Source organism: Gadus macrocephalus, chromosome 15 (genome assembly GCF_031168955.1).
Source record: "Gadus macrocephalus chromosome 15, ASM3116895v1".
Classification (NCBI taxonomy): Eukaryota; Metazoa; Chordata; class Actinopteri; order Gadiformes; family Gadidae; genus Gadus; species Gadus macrocephalus.
In genome coordinates this window covers 18,399,013-18,414,431 of record NC_082396.1, presented here as the reverse complement: position 1 = coordinate 18,414,431, position 15,419 = coordinate 18,399,013, and the positions used below count along the sequence as shown (strand labels likewise).

At 44.0% G+C, this 15,419-nt stretch overlaps 1 protein-coding gene across 2 annotated transcripts in view; it reads right to left on the bottom strand.

Moving 5' to 3' along the window:
- Positions 1–15,419, bottom strand: part of LOC132473496 (pro-neuregulin-3, membrane-bound isoform) — a 253,382-nt gene that overhangs the window by 21,793 nt on the left and 216,170 nt on the right. Inside the window, exons 4-5 of one of the 2 annotated variants that reach the window (XM_060073661.1) lie at positions 8,884–8,907; positions 2,647–2,749 (exon numbers count right to left, since the gene is read on the bottom strand). In XM_060073661.1, the coding sequence (XP_059929644.1) occupies positions 2,647–2,749; positions 8,884–8,907 (127 nt within the window). Of the gene's footprint in view, positions 1–2,646; positions 2,750–8,883; positions 8,911–15,419 lie in introns of both variants that reach the window. The other variant, XM_060073660.1, reaches the window with a different exon arrangement.

The following is a 15,419-nucleotide window of genomic DNA, read 5'->3' as shown; positions in this document are numbered from 1 at the left end:
AAGACATGGACATGAAGACATGAAGACTGGATGCAGCTTATGTAAAGGGAGACTAATAATCTCATAATGAAATACACATGAACCGCTCAATTTGATTTACCTTTCTATTGGTCTTTTTTTTATTCACTGCTGGAGATTAAATCAGTGTCTACGATGATGTCAGATTACCAGACTGTCCTGCTGAAAACACTAATTGCTACAATTCTAATACTTTTACTACTACTAATTCCTCTGATTTTAACAGTAGTATCCAAACAGATGTGTTTTTTCTTTGGCTGTTTGCTGTTATTGTTCTGATCAATGTCCCATGTCCTTTTTATGTTACGCCTGTGGTTTTACCTACTATTGTAAATCTAATTTCCCCTCGAGGGACAACAAAGATCGGAAATTAACTAATTTAAAATGATGGATGACAGTGTTTCAGCCAGTTCAGCAACCCTTAGCAAGCTGGCCACAGAACTGAGGGAGGTCTGTGTCACAGCCGCTGAACCAATGAGAAGGCACAGAGGCCAGCAGGGTGGGGGAAAACGAGTGTTCATTGAGATAGATGAGAGTAGTTATCGCCTCAAAATATAGGCATGTAAAAGCAACAAGCCTTCTAAAAATTGTCAACTTTGGAAAAATAATAATTTAATTGTGTAGCAACATTACAATAAAAATATAATTGTATAATTATGATTGTTAAAACATTTCATCCATTTTAGTCTTTCTCTCTTGTTTGGTTGCTCCCTCTTCTGCCCTCAGTGTGGAAGAGGAAAGGCTGGTGGGTGGAACAGAAAGAGGCGGGTTTTTGGGATGTGATGCATCAACAGGGATCATCTGGAAAGCCTCTTTAAAGTCTCGTGGAGTTGGGAACTCGAAGACATCGAGTCCTCCTGATGCCCGTCATGTGAGACCTGGATCAGCAAGTATGGGTGACGTATGGGCCATCGTCACACCATCAACCACAGCGGGGGTGTGGAGGCCCCCACCACAATGTCCCACAAGGAGCAGACCTAGACCACAGGCCCCTGAGGGGAATGAATAGCTTGCAAAGAAGCACTGTGATGGCAGATTTGGTTGAATGATTCATGACATTCAAAGATGTCAGAAGTCGTTTTTTTGATTCAATGCAATGTGTGTGTTGTGTTCAATGTATGCCATGTGTTTTTTTTACCAGTATTTTACCAAATATTGCTATTTTCTGTATTAACAATATATCTTGCCATTTTCTGGGTTACTTTCTATTTTCATTCTTTTCTGTTACTTCTGAGACTAGTATGAGTAATGTAACTTATGCAAATGTACTTGAGGCATTTCCAGCCTTTAAATGTTATATATAAACTCCAAGTAAGGCACAGATACTAATCTGTGCCTTACTTAGAGACAAGCATTGTCTCTAAGTCACACATCGTAAATACAGTAGCTTATAAATCATGCTTTGTACACAATCTTATAAACCATTACCTCATTAGCTTATAAGTCATCAGGTTCTCAGTCAGTTAGGTTTGGTGATTACAATTAGGGTTATTGTTTATTGGGTTTATTATTATTGGGTTAAGGCTAGGTTAAGGGGTGGCGGTTAGGGTTCAGGTTAGGTTAAGGTTGTTTATTCCTTGTTCCTGCTTCCATCACGCCAGGGGTATTTCTGTCGTGCCGGAGGCTTGATGCGCCAGGCTTCCCTGAGGCGGACGCTAGATGCTTCTGCGACTTGTACTACCAAGCTGTATACGGGTGGGGTATGGCCTGAGATCCCCATTAGCTCTGCAGTATACAGACGCTCCTGTTCGTCCTACCCGACTTGGGTCATAACCAACGCAGTTCGCCCCGCTGAATACACATTAGTCTGTTGTAAATAGCAACTTTAAATGTTTTGCGTAATTTATTATGCCTCCATTAAATGTGCATGCACGTTTTTCCCTCAGAGTCTTTATGCAACATCTCACAGGAGAAGGGTATTATACCAGACTCAATTATGTCTCTATTGGAGATGGGCTGTCCATCATGTGTCGATGCGATTATCTTGTCATTTACTGGCTCACTCACTCACATCCCTATTTTTCACAGGAAGCGTAGAATTACAGTGGCATCTATCAGGGGCTGTTCTCATGCCCCATCTCCTATACATGACTAACTGCCATTTAGGACTGGAGGTTTGACCTGTCCCCTCTAAAGGGAAACAATCAGTCTTAGGCGTAGCAAGCTTTCCACTGTTGCAGCAGACATGAATTGATGGACATGTTAGTATGCCATTCATAGGGTTACTTAACCGTATTGAGTGGGGGACGTTGGAAGAAGAGCCGGTAGTAAGGGAGGGGAGAGAGAGAGAGAGAGAGAGAGAGAAGTGAGAGAGAGAGAGAGAGAGAGAGAGAGAGAGAGAGAGAGAGAGAGTCCGGACGCATGGACATCCAAGATTGGTTGACCTTGTTTGGTTATGTCGAGCAATGAACGTCTACAGGGCCCCAGTGACAACCACAAACTGTAACAGCTCTTGTATCTTGTGTTATTGTCGGTATTTGACAGGACCAAGGGTAACAGTACAAAACCCGTCTTATTGCAATGAAACATCTCTCTTTCTTTTTTATGTGGTCAACGTGTGTGTCGGGGGCTTCCAAGGTGTGAGTGTGTGTGTCTGTGTGTTTTTGTGTGTGTTTTTCATCTACTAACTTGTTGCGGCAGTAGAGGGCCATACACAGGGTGCCCAGGAGGCTGATCGCCATGGCAATGGATGTGATGGACAGGACCTGTCTCTTGTACACCTCCTTGCTCTCTGCAACACAGAAGGGGGAAAAGAAGAGGTCACATGAATGTTTGAACAGCACACTCATCAGCAGTGAGAGAGTACACACAGAACAAACCCCCGTGGGTCCACCAGCGCGTGTTTGCTGTCAAGCGTGACAGGGGCGTGGACACAGCGATGATGATATGGAGAGAAGAGCGTCAACGTGATGTTGTACAACCATTAAAACTCTCTGTGTAAGAACATGGATGTAAATATATGCAGGTCCACCGAGGCGCCATTTAATATGCACAAGGAAACTGAGTTAATATTCACACGGAATTAAACATGGTTTTGAGATTCCTACTACGCAGACAAGAACCCAAAATGCCATTTAAGATCATCTAGCAACCATTTACAATGCAACTGCTCTCCTGAGCTGCCCTGCATCGTTTTGTATTTGTGGCACTGTGATTTGTACAAGGCATAATCATTATCCAAAATAAATTGAACCATCAACTCAAGAGCCATTTGCAATTCTCAAGCACTGCCTCACATTATTATTGACTCAAACAGCCCCTGTGTTATGCTAGGTCACAATAAGGAAACCTTAACATGAAGTAATGTTAGCGTGGGAAAACACCATGAGGGGAGTGGAATTGGAGCTGCTCTGCTAGAACAACTTAACCAGAGTAGCCTTGAGAAGCTCTACAAGCATAGGGGAACCAAACGGGGTCACCAGTCCTTGAGAAGGAGGACAGGTGTGTGCTGTTGATGTTGTGGAGATTGGGTCAAATGTGGTGTATCTGGCGTCTAAAGGAAATACACTTTGAATCCTTACCTAGACGCTCAGTCCGCATATCATATCAAAGTAAAGGTAAACATGCTATTTTCTAAATGATCAAGCATTCACTAAATCTTCGACTGCTCAAGCGGCACAGTCACCGCAGACACACGACTGGCCTGCTTTGAACATTGTTTTATCCACTCTCGACCTTCCATCCAGTCTGTGCCCTGGGTGGTCATCAACTAAGAGGCGAGGTAACTCGATACCACCAAACCTAACTGAACAGACAAGCCATCCTCGGGCTGTACAAACTCCTCTCCCTCTCCCTCTGTCTCTGTCTCTCCCTCTATCTCCGTCTCTCCCTCTCCCTCTCTCTCTGTCCCTCCCTCTCCCTTTCTCTCTGTCTTTCCCTCTCTCTATCACTCTCCCTCGCCCTCTCCCTCTCCCTCTCTCTCTCTCTCCCTCTCTCTCTGTCTCTCTGTCTCGTGTTTGGAGGAAGAGTTGTTTTGATGCCCCCTAATCAGCCTGAATCATCAAATGGGCTTGTTAGACATAATTATACCATTAGAAAGAGATTCTGGCTTCCCCCATAGGATACTGCAAGGGTGCAAGTCGAAGTTGTAAAAAATGAGAAATTGGATTAAAGGAAGGGGAATAGAGGGCAGAGATTCAGGGTGAAGACATGAGGACTAAGAGAGTGGGAAAAGGAAATCACTACGTAAAACTGTATCCACACACAGGACCAGACCGTAGACTGACCAACACAGTGTAGCAACACACACTCTCTTTATGAGAATATATCAATACAAATGGAAAAGAGAGTGAGAGAAAGAGAATTTTAGAGTGAGAGAGTTCCATTCAGGGTCAGAGGTCATACTGTGTATTCATTTGGCTTTAAAGATCTGGCCTATGAGCAGACCTGAGTGCCTAATGGCAGCGTTCAGAGTTAGCTAGAGACCTGTAGGTCAAACTTCACCACGCTTGAATGGAAACGGATGAAGGGTTTCGGACAAAGAAAGAAAGAGAGAAGAAGTCATTGGTAGCATGAAGCCTTATTTTTTAAACATCCTTGTGTTGTTGATTGATGCTGGGTCATCTTTGAATAGTGTTTTCACCAGGGTGATGAAGAGACAAGCTCAATGTTCTTCAGAGTGTGAAGCAGTGATGGCCAGTGTTAGGGTGTTCCACAGATCAGCGCACCTCACTAGAGCTGAGCAGTGATCGCCTGAGAGCATTCATACTGAGATCGTTCATACTGAGAGCAAACATCCCCAGGTAATGATCATCAGACGCATTGGACGCACACACACATACACACCCACACACAGTCTAATACGGGCATACTCTCTCACAAAACACAAACACACACACACACACACACACACACACACACACACACACACACACACACACACACACACACACACACACACATACACACACACACACACACACCACACACAGACGCACCACACACAGACCCCCCCCGCCCCAACCCACACACGCATACACACACACATAAGCACGCACACATGCACTCAAAGTGCAAAGACTAGTTGAAGCGGTGCCTGGAGGCTTGCTGACTCAGAGGCCAGGCACGGTGTCTTCAGTCCGCACCACTGGCCTGGAGACACAGAGAACTACAATATGCTGCAACGGCATGAACCGTTGCTCTCCAGACCGGCATCGTCTGTGCGTTGTTTCAGGTCAGACCATAAAGGAGCAGGAACAAAACATGAGGTAACGGGGGAAGCAAGAAGAGGCAAAAGAAAGAACCGAACAAAGCTCATGAAAAGCCGTATGCTGAGCTGCTCATCTTCACAAGAAGATATATGTGTGTCAACATATATGCAGCCATTAGGTGGTGCTGTTGAGCATTTACTGGTGAAAAGCGCCAGCCGTGTGTACATTTTTATTTGTCTATCCACATGCACTCCATTTATTTCCAGCCTGATCTTTAATCGAACAAGCAGTCCTGTCATGACAGACTTGTGCTTCTGCAAGGGGGCAGGACCCTATTACTGTGTTGGGTTTGGTTGAGGGACTTTTACATGTATTTGTTGATGGATAAACACTACTAGGCTAAAACACATACTCTACTGCTTGAAGACAAGCGCACGACAGCTGGACTGCTCCAGCTCTATTATCTGCATGCAGGAGAGGGTCCCTGGTTAGATGCCCAGCCTTAAGGGACATTTGTTTCAGATGATCAAAGAGTGCCTTCTTCCTCTACCAACGTGTCCTGCCATTATTGAAACCTCCACTAGAGCCCCTCGCACACATGCATTCTGTCCCTGCAATGTTCCGGAAGATGTCCTGTATGGGCTCTGCATGTGTGAATGGGAACATCTAGAGGCATCTGGACATGTCCTCATTAACAGAGCGTCCTCCTACGACAATCAATCGCTTCCGAAGCAACCACGATGCACCTTCCACCCCCACCTCGCTGCTCTACGTCTGCGGTTGGAGCGAGGGCGTATTCTGCTGTAGTAGGATCGTTGTGAGCTGTGGCCTCGCGGGGCCGGATGCTAATAGTACATCTCTCTGCCTCTGGGGGCCACCCCAGGGATGAACCACGTTTGCTGTCTGGGGCTTGGATCAAAACACTTCCAACAGGGGGCACCAGACTGCAGTGGCAGGCCGTCGCGGCTACGCCCTGCGTCCCCAGCCTGGGATGATGCTGCAGGGGCTGCCACTGCTCTAATGATCTGTCTTCTGTGTTCCTCATTTAGCTTCTGAGGCTGAATATTCAGCGTCTCGGAGTGCGACGCCGACACCACTGCCACTGCAGAGATACTTTATTTCATCCAGCCTAATGTTTTCTATAAATGTTTTCCACAATTATCAAGTCGCAAAAGTCAAGAGGAGACAGGGAGGGCTCTGCCAAGACTCAATGTGTGAAAAACGTAATAATATTAAGTGCTTAACTGGGTGCTTCTTTCAAGAGCCACACACTTCTGAACACACTCCCGGATACACACATACACGCTCACACACATTTAAACATATCGGTATGTTTTTGCTGGAGTGATTTACATTTATCAGACACACACACACACACACACACACACACACACACACACACACACACACACACACACACACACACACACACACACACACACACACACACACACACACACACACACAAACACGCACACACAAACTCACATCATAACCCCTCAGAATAGTCGGAAAGAACGCAATTTAAAATCCATCTCCCAGCATAAATCGTTTCCTGTAACATTCTCCTCAGACTCTGATTTACAACCGGCAAGAACATATTCAAGTCAGAGCTCACTGATTTCAGATGGAAAGGAAATATTGATTTGAGTGATGAGTGACGATGAGTGACTGGAAAGGCACAGCGCTCACACACCAATGCAAAGAAGTGTGGAGACGAAGAGTTCCAAGAAATCAGAAATTCATGTGCTGCTGAAAGGCAGACTGTAAGTTTAGAGATTCAGACCTTGAATTAATTCATGATGGTGAAGGGTCTGCTCCAAGACAATGGACTTTAATTCAACGTGCTAGAAGTATAATCCAATATTTAGAGACTTATTCTTAGGAATATATAAGTGCTGCAAGGGAAGAATTAATGTGTGATTGTGTATCAAAATATTTTGCATTCAGTTTAGTTTATACTCTTCTTAGTCAAATCGGAGAGAAAGACATTAAATATGAATGGTTTGCCTAATATTGCAGACTCTAATCCAACTAATTACACTATGCATCAGAGGACCTGTAAACAACACAGCCACAATTCACTTTTTATAGAAAGCCTGAAATGCAATTTAAGCTAATAACATTGGTAACACTTTACAATAAGGGTACATTCATTTACCATTAATTCACATTAACTAACCCTTAATCAACATTAGATAATGCAGTACTCGTTGCATAACTGACAGTGAGTAAACAGTTAGCTTATGTTGTAGGAGTAATCATCTATAGTGTTCATGGTGTTCAGGTTAGCTCAGGTAATGTTACGTTAACTAAGGTTTTTGTTAACATAATATTTAACAGGGTTATGGTTAACACTAACCCACCAACCCTATCCCATTAACTATATAGAGATTGCTATATATGTATATATATATATATATATATATATATATATATATATATATATATATATAGAGAGAGAGAGAGAGAGAGAGAGAGAGAGAGAGAGAGAGAGAGAGAGAGAGAGAGAGAGAGAGTGAGAGAGAGAGAGAGAGAGAGAGAGAGAGAGAGAGCTGTGAAAAAGGAACTGGGATTAAACGTCTGAAGAGAGGTTTCCTGTCTGAAAGCGTCTGTTGTCTGCTCAGCAGAGAGAGCAGAGATCAGGCTGAGAGGAAGCCTCGTCTTCCTGCTCTTAAAAGAATGAAGCTGCCGCTACCACTAATGGGGGTCGGATCCGAGCGTCTAAGGCCCCGGACCCCGGCTCTAATGAAGCAGATGGAAGAAGCACCATCGGAGGCCGTGTTGATTATGGGATGGAGGGATCCAGCTTCAGCATCCTGCTCTAGCCCCGTCGGTAGCCACCGATGCTATGCTGTCATTGCCAACGTTACAGCCAGCAGCCACACACACACGCACACACACACACGCACACGCACACACACACACACACAAACGCACGCACACACACCCACAAACGCACGCACGCACACACGCACACACACAAATACACACGCAGACACACACACATACAAACACACACACATCTCATGATTACCATAGCTACAAGGGCAAACAAGCATCCATTGACACATTCATGCGTGATGCACACTCGCACACACTCATGTACGCACCCATGCATGCATTGCATGGGTGCACGCAGGCACACATACAAAAACTCGCACTTACACATACACACACACATGCTAATGAGGGGTAACATTGGTAACAATGCCAACATCATATAAAATCTCCTGTTTCCAAGGAGACAGCAGTATATTAGTGATTTGGAAGGACGCTTTACCAGCAAGTGCATTAAATAGGGAACAAGAGAGAGAGAGAGAGAGAAAAAGGACAGTTGGAGAGCTAGTGACAGGAAACTGAATAGAAGATGAGAGAAAAGCAATAAGCACATACAAAACACACATTAATGTGCCGAAGGAGCTGCATAAATGAATTGCTGAACAGCTGGGTGTGGATGTGTGCCGTGGCCCCAATGTCCTTTGTATCTCTGTCATAGTTCATCAATGGCTTTACATCTGGTCCACAATTTAAAGGATGATTATGTGTGTGACTCAATGTTGCATGCTTAGTAATGGACTCTCTTTATTTATTCATTATTCATTATTATCCTGTATTTATGTATTTTTATCCATGTCGATGCAGTGCCACTCCTATATGCATGCGAGTCAAACAGATGGGAAAACAGAATTTAACAAAATCCAACTTCACTTACCCATGAATTCAATGCCCAAGTGATCTTCTGGTTCAGCACATGGGGAGAAAAGAGTGTAATAGGGAGAGGCAGGGTGAGGGAGGGGGAGAGAGATGGAGACACAATAAGTTATTAAAAACAATATGTGGGTGCAGTGTCAGCATGCATATATGGATTACTGTCTGCTGTCTGGCTGTTGTTTGTGTAAGCAACTCTATCGGCTCGCTCCCTCTCTGTCACACGACATCAGAGGGCTGAGAGAGGCGCTGCTCCCTTAGAGCTGACACGCCCGTGCAACGCACACGCAACACACAACAAACTACACACAACACACTATGCACGCTGAACGCACTACACACACTCAACACACAACACACTCCACACACAACACACTGAACACACAACCCACACTGCAAACACAACGCACACACTGAACACACAACACAGACTGAAGACACCACACTCAACACCCAACAGACTGAACACAGAACATATTACACACTACACACACTGAACACACAACACACAGAATACACAACACACAACACACTACACACACCGAACCGCAGCCAAAGAAATCCAGCATTCAAATATTGTAAAAACAGAAGTATGAGTCAGTAGTTCGTTGTATCACTCTAATACGATCGTTTATGCATCGCGTTTACACTCCTGAAACCGATTAGTTGTGTTTATTTCTGCAGTTTTTGTATCAAGTTGCCATGTTTGCGTCCATAATTGTTTGACAGCGCCATTCATCCCCGCAACACCCTATGATACAGCTGCACCATTATGGCATCGATGTAGAGCAGACAGGAGAGATAAGTGATGGATCCGATAAAGAAGGAGTCCCACTTTTGCCCCTTCACCACGGCAACCTTCCTCCGCCGGCCCGCCCCGCGCCTTAAGGTTCAGCCTGTCTCGTGTCTAGGTGCCCTTATCTCCTGACAAGGTCCCCCATCCCCCTGCCCCCACCTCCACCTCCGTGTCACCCCTCCCCCACCCCACCTTATCGCACTGTGTTAGCCGGGCGGTGGAAGCCGATCATTTTTCACTTTGGCGTTGACCTGTGGACCTCTCTCAGCCTTCTACGTGTGTTTTCCCGCGGAAAAAATTGGGAAAGACAGAAGGGAACGCCGGCGTCGGGATGTGGACGGGAGAGGAGCAATAGCACAGGGAGATTGTTTTCCCGCTCTTTCTTTCGTTTCCATTTTTTGTATCTCGTCATCTCAGGTTGCAGAAGTCGATGAGGCATCGGGACAGGTTTCAAATGTCAACTAGGGGGGGCATATGGCTCAGGGAGTAGAGTGTGCTAAGGCTGTCGCCTTGCATGGCTGACGTCACCGTCGGTGTGTGAATGTGTGCATGAATAGGTGAATGTGAGGTAATATTGTAAAGCACTTTGAGTGGCCTCTGGTTAGAAAAGTGCTGTATAAATGCAGTCCATTTTCAACTAGACCGTGATGACCAAGAAAACCGCTGAACCTGTACAATGGCAAAAAGCAGAGCATCAATGTGCCTTTAACCATGTAAAGGTCGGAGAGAAGGGCAATTCTGAAGAAATTATTCACGCGAACATTTATCCCTTTTTATAAGCTGCTGTAAAATTATGCATTCAAAAATCATTGCACCAGCAAAAAAACATTTTGGGGCGAGAATCGCTGGCTAGACAACATCGTTAGCATCTCGCACTCCAACACTGCCAGAAAGTCAACACAAACAGGCAAGAATAGACACAAACACATTAAAAGAGCTTGACTTATACAGACACATGGGTCAATTGATATTCACAGAACACCTTGTCCACCTAGAGATAGGGTCTTAAGCGTTTCGGTCACTGTTGTGTTGTCCCCTGCTTTACGGGAAGGCCGAGGTTAAAACGTCCCACCGGTCGCTACTGATCATATTTCTGAAGCAGACTCCTAATTTCTGACCGTTGGCCCCCCACTGTCTCTGCTGCATAATCATTCCCCTTGGGTAATCACAACTATTCATATTCAACACTTCTTTGATAATATGCATGGTTATGTTGAATTAATTCATTTGCTTCAATGCCAGGGTGTTTAAGCTTACCAATTACAGTAATTGGTTTCTTTACATTGATCCAATGTCTAATAATTGAATGTGTGATTGTTGTGTGTGTATGCGTGAGTATAGGCTGTGTGTGTCTGTGTCTTTCCGTGTGTGCGTGATGTCCTCCATAGGGAGAGGAAGTAACACAACAGGATGCATATTCCTGCCCCCCAGGCCTTCCTCACCGTATGGCATCACACACACACACACACACACACACACACACACACACACACACACACACAGACACAGACACAGACACAGACACAGACACAGACACAGACACAGACACAGACACAGACACAGACAGACACAGACACAGACACAGACACAGACACAGACACAGACACACACACACACACACACACACACACACACACACACACACACACACACACACACACACACACACACACACACACACACACACACACACACAGGTGTGTGAACACCCACCTGAAGCCTTTGGGTGACAAAGAGATGCTCTCACAGGGACACATGGCCAGATTGGTAAAACATCCTTGCTTAGCAGCAACGCTGGTTTACCAATCTCTGTTTGGCCTCTGCATTATCATCGAAGTGTGTACCAATTAGAGTACACACTTTTATTTATTTTCAATGTACTAATTGCAATGTGGCTGGGTTCTGTGGAAACACTTACACTTAGCACGTTGCAGCGTCTTCAGAGAGAGCTTTGGCTGCTCTCAGCTGGAGGGATGTCTCCCTCAGGTTGGGGGGGGGGGGGGGGGGGGGGGGGGGGGTGGGTGATGTGTTGACAGATGGCCTTGGTGACGGTGGGGAGGGAAGGGCTAGTTTATACCAGCAGTGGAGTGCAGTATACAGAGATAGGGTGGATGAATGTACAGTAAATGTGACTAATGAATGCTAGGATGAGGGCCGCCCGAGTCTGCTGTCTGATAATGTGTCATGTTTTAATGTCTGGATTTCTCACATTTGACTAGGAGCACCACTTTCGTAGCAGTAAACTAAGCAATTATATATTTTTATTTACAGATTTGGATTCATGAACAATATTCCTTAAATTTACATTTTATCGTGAATTATTTGAATAAGTAGGCAGCGTGAATTAAGTTAAAAAAAATAATACACCGCTCACTTACAAATGTCCATACTTTTGAAAGAAAAGCAAAAAGAAAATTCTAATTTGAATGTGGATAACATAAAATTAATCAGGAATACAATCTAGACATTGTTAATGTGGTAAATGACTATTATAGCTGGAACGGCTGATAAATATCTATAGGTGTACAGAAGCCATTTCCAGCAACCAACACTCCTGTGTTCTAATGGTACATTGTTTAGCTAATCGAGCTAAAACCCTAATTGGTGATTAGAAAACGTTGTGCAATTATGTTAGCACAGTTGAAAACTGTTTAATAGTGTGCATTTTCATGGAAAACATGAAATTGCCTGGGTGAACCCAAGCTTTTGAATGGTAGTGTTTATTATATCAAACATGACGATAACATGAATATTATTATGTCAGGAAATGTATAAGATCCACAACACAAATCTAAAATGACTACTAATGAATACTACTAGCGATTCCAAATGGCATCAGCTTTTTAATGGTCAGAGTGCCCTCTCTCTCTGCCCCCTATGTGAGGACAAGACACCTGCAGGACTGAACACACAGGTGGATATGTGGTCTGGTCCCTCACCATTCTTCAATCAATTCCTCTTTCTGACACGTTCCCTCAATTATAAAAACTGTTGGTCTGTAAAACATCATTATAGTTATTTTGTGCTCCGGACAAAAATAAAATCATTGTGTGTGTGTGTGTGTGTGTGTGTGTGTGTGTGTGTGTGTGTGTGTGTGTGTGTGTGTGTGTGTGTGTGTGTGTGTGTGTGTGTGTGTGTGTGTGTGTGTGTGTGTGTGTCTGTGTGTGTCTGTGTCTGTGTTGTCTGTGTCTGTGTGTGTGTGTGTGTGTGTGTGTGTGTGTGTGTGTGTGTGTGTGTGTGTGTGTGTGTGTGGTGTGTGTGTGTGTGTCTGCCATGGTGCACAAATGAACAAACATTATTTTTATGGTTTAAGCCAAAGAATAGACACTTTCTGTAATCCAAAAATAAGTCTAATTCAAAACAAACATCACAAATGAGACCTTTAACTGTCTGAATCAAACTACTCATTGCACAGGGAGGCAGCCCTTTGTTTTTCCATTTCAGGTACTCTGGAGTTTAAGTACACCCCTGTGGCTTGCTCTCATGTACTACCCTGCTCTAAGACTTCATTGGGCGGGAGCCACACAATCCACAGCGATTTTGGCATACGCTGCTGAAGCGCACCAGGTAGGCCCTTAAAACAGGGCACCTCACGCCCTCATCATCAACTTGAACCTTTTCTGCATTGGTAACATATTCCAGCAATGTCAACTCAAAGAATTACGGTAGTCTGATGAAAGTGTCAGCACAGCATGACGTTGGCTTTTTGTATTATTATTTATTTTGTTTTATTAATTCATAGCTGTCAATCTACTCCTATAAAACTCAAATATAAAACTTTGAGTCAGTCTCATGAATAGTTTGACAAAATAGGGTGTGTGTGTGTATGTGTGAGTGTGTGTGTGTGTGTGTGTGTGTGTGTGTGTGTGTGTGTGTGTGTGTGTGTGTGTGTGTGTGTGTGTGTGTGTGTGTGTGTGTGTGTGTGAGTGTGTGTGTGTGTGTGTGTTTGTCTGTTTGTGTGTGGCGTGTGTGTTTTTGACTTCTGCCTTAGCTCTCTACAACTAGCCCCAGGCAACAGTGTTTTTCTTTGACAATACTCTGGATTGGTAGTAAGGAAATAACTCACAATTTAATGCAATATTGTTTCTCTCCTAATCCCTAGCCCCATCTGGCGACCTACTGCTTTGTGTACAAGATTTAGAAATGCCAACCCCCCCCCCCCCCCCCCACACCACACACACACACACACACACACACACACACACACACACACACACACACACACACACACACACACACACACACACACACACACACACATACACACACACAAACACACACACACACACACACACACCATATAACACAATAATTACTTCGTTCATTTAAAAAACAGTCGCAATACCATCATTTAAAAATAAAAAAATCCTCCCCTGCAGGCCTGCAGTTTTTATAATTAGTGGAGCCCACGTTACATATTAAAATGTTTCATAACAGAGGGTGAGAATAATTGCACAGTCTCTAATTACAAACCAATACCCAACATGTGTCTCCCAATTACACACTGCTGTCAGAACATACACATGCAGACTCTGGGAATTTATAGAGAGCCGTTGTTCCAGGAGGTTAACCAGTTGTTCGGCGTGAGCTGCCACAAAGTTCGAGATCATCCTTCATACCTCGGCTTTGATCATCACCAAAGCTCTGACCTAATTCAGATTTCCCAGCTGTCAGCGATACCCCCAGGGATGTTTCTAGAACGTGAAGGCATTCGGGGCTTTAACCCTGACCTCTTTACAGTGTTCCGGGGCGCTACACAGGCTCTATTGTTATGCATTTTTATGCATTATTGTATTTTAACATGACTTATAAATGAATAAATTGTATGTGTACCTCAAACACTGTCTTTTTCTTTGAGATTCATTTTAAAAAGTATATTCTATAAATATTAGTGGTTTTTAGTTAGTAGTATTAAAATATAGTACACACACACACACACACACACACACACACACACACACACACACACACACACACACACACACACACACACACACCACACACACCCACACCACACACACCCACACACACACACACACACACACACACACACACACACACACACACACACACACGCACACTCATGTACCGAACCCCAGACACTGTGTTGGTTTGTTTGAGGTGTTAAAACAACAGCATCTAGTGAAGAGACATTGTTCCACCAACTGAAATCCCATTGGTGTTTCCCCTGTGCTCACACAGCAATAATAACAGCGGAGAGGGAAGGAGAAACAGCTGACTTTCTGATGCTTTACACTGTAGTCCTCCCCATCAGGATTGTATGAATTGTTATTGAAGTGGCAATCCAACAAGATTGTGGACAATTGTTTTTTGAAACTGCAAATCCCAGAGTTCCCTTAAAAACACAATTCCTTTGTTTTGTAGCATCCTTTGACATTGGAAGTGTTAGCTATTTTGCTTACGTGTTAAATACAGCATATTATATCACAACACATGCCTACATTTCTTTTGACTGCCTGTCAACTCACCGTTTAATAAACATGGATAAAAGCTTGTGAGTGAATCACATCAGAATGTATGTAGTGTGTAAATGACATTATCTAAATCTCAGCATATTGTGATATTCCTGCTCTATTGCTGTGATTTTATCCCTTACTGCTTCTTCTGATTACGACAACTCTTAACACTAACCATAGAGCATACCTGTTTTAGCGTTTACACCTGAGCTACCTATGACCATGACACAAACCTATTCACTCCATGAGGTGAACACAGCTGCTAAA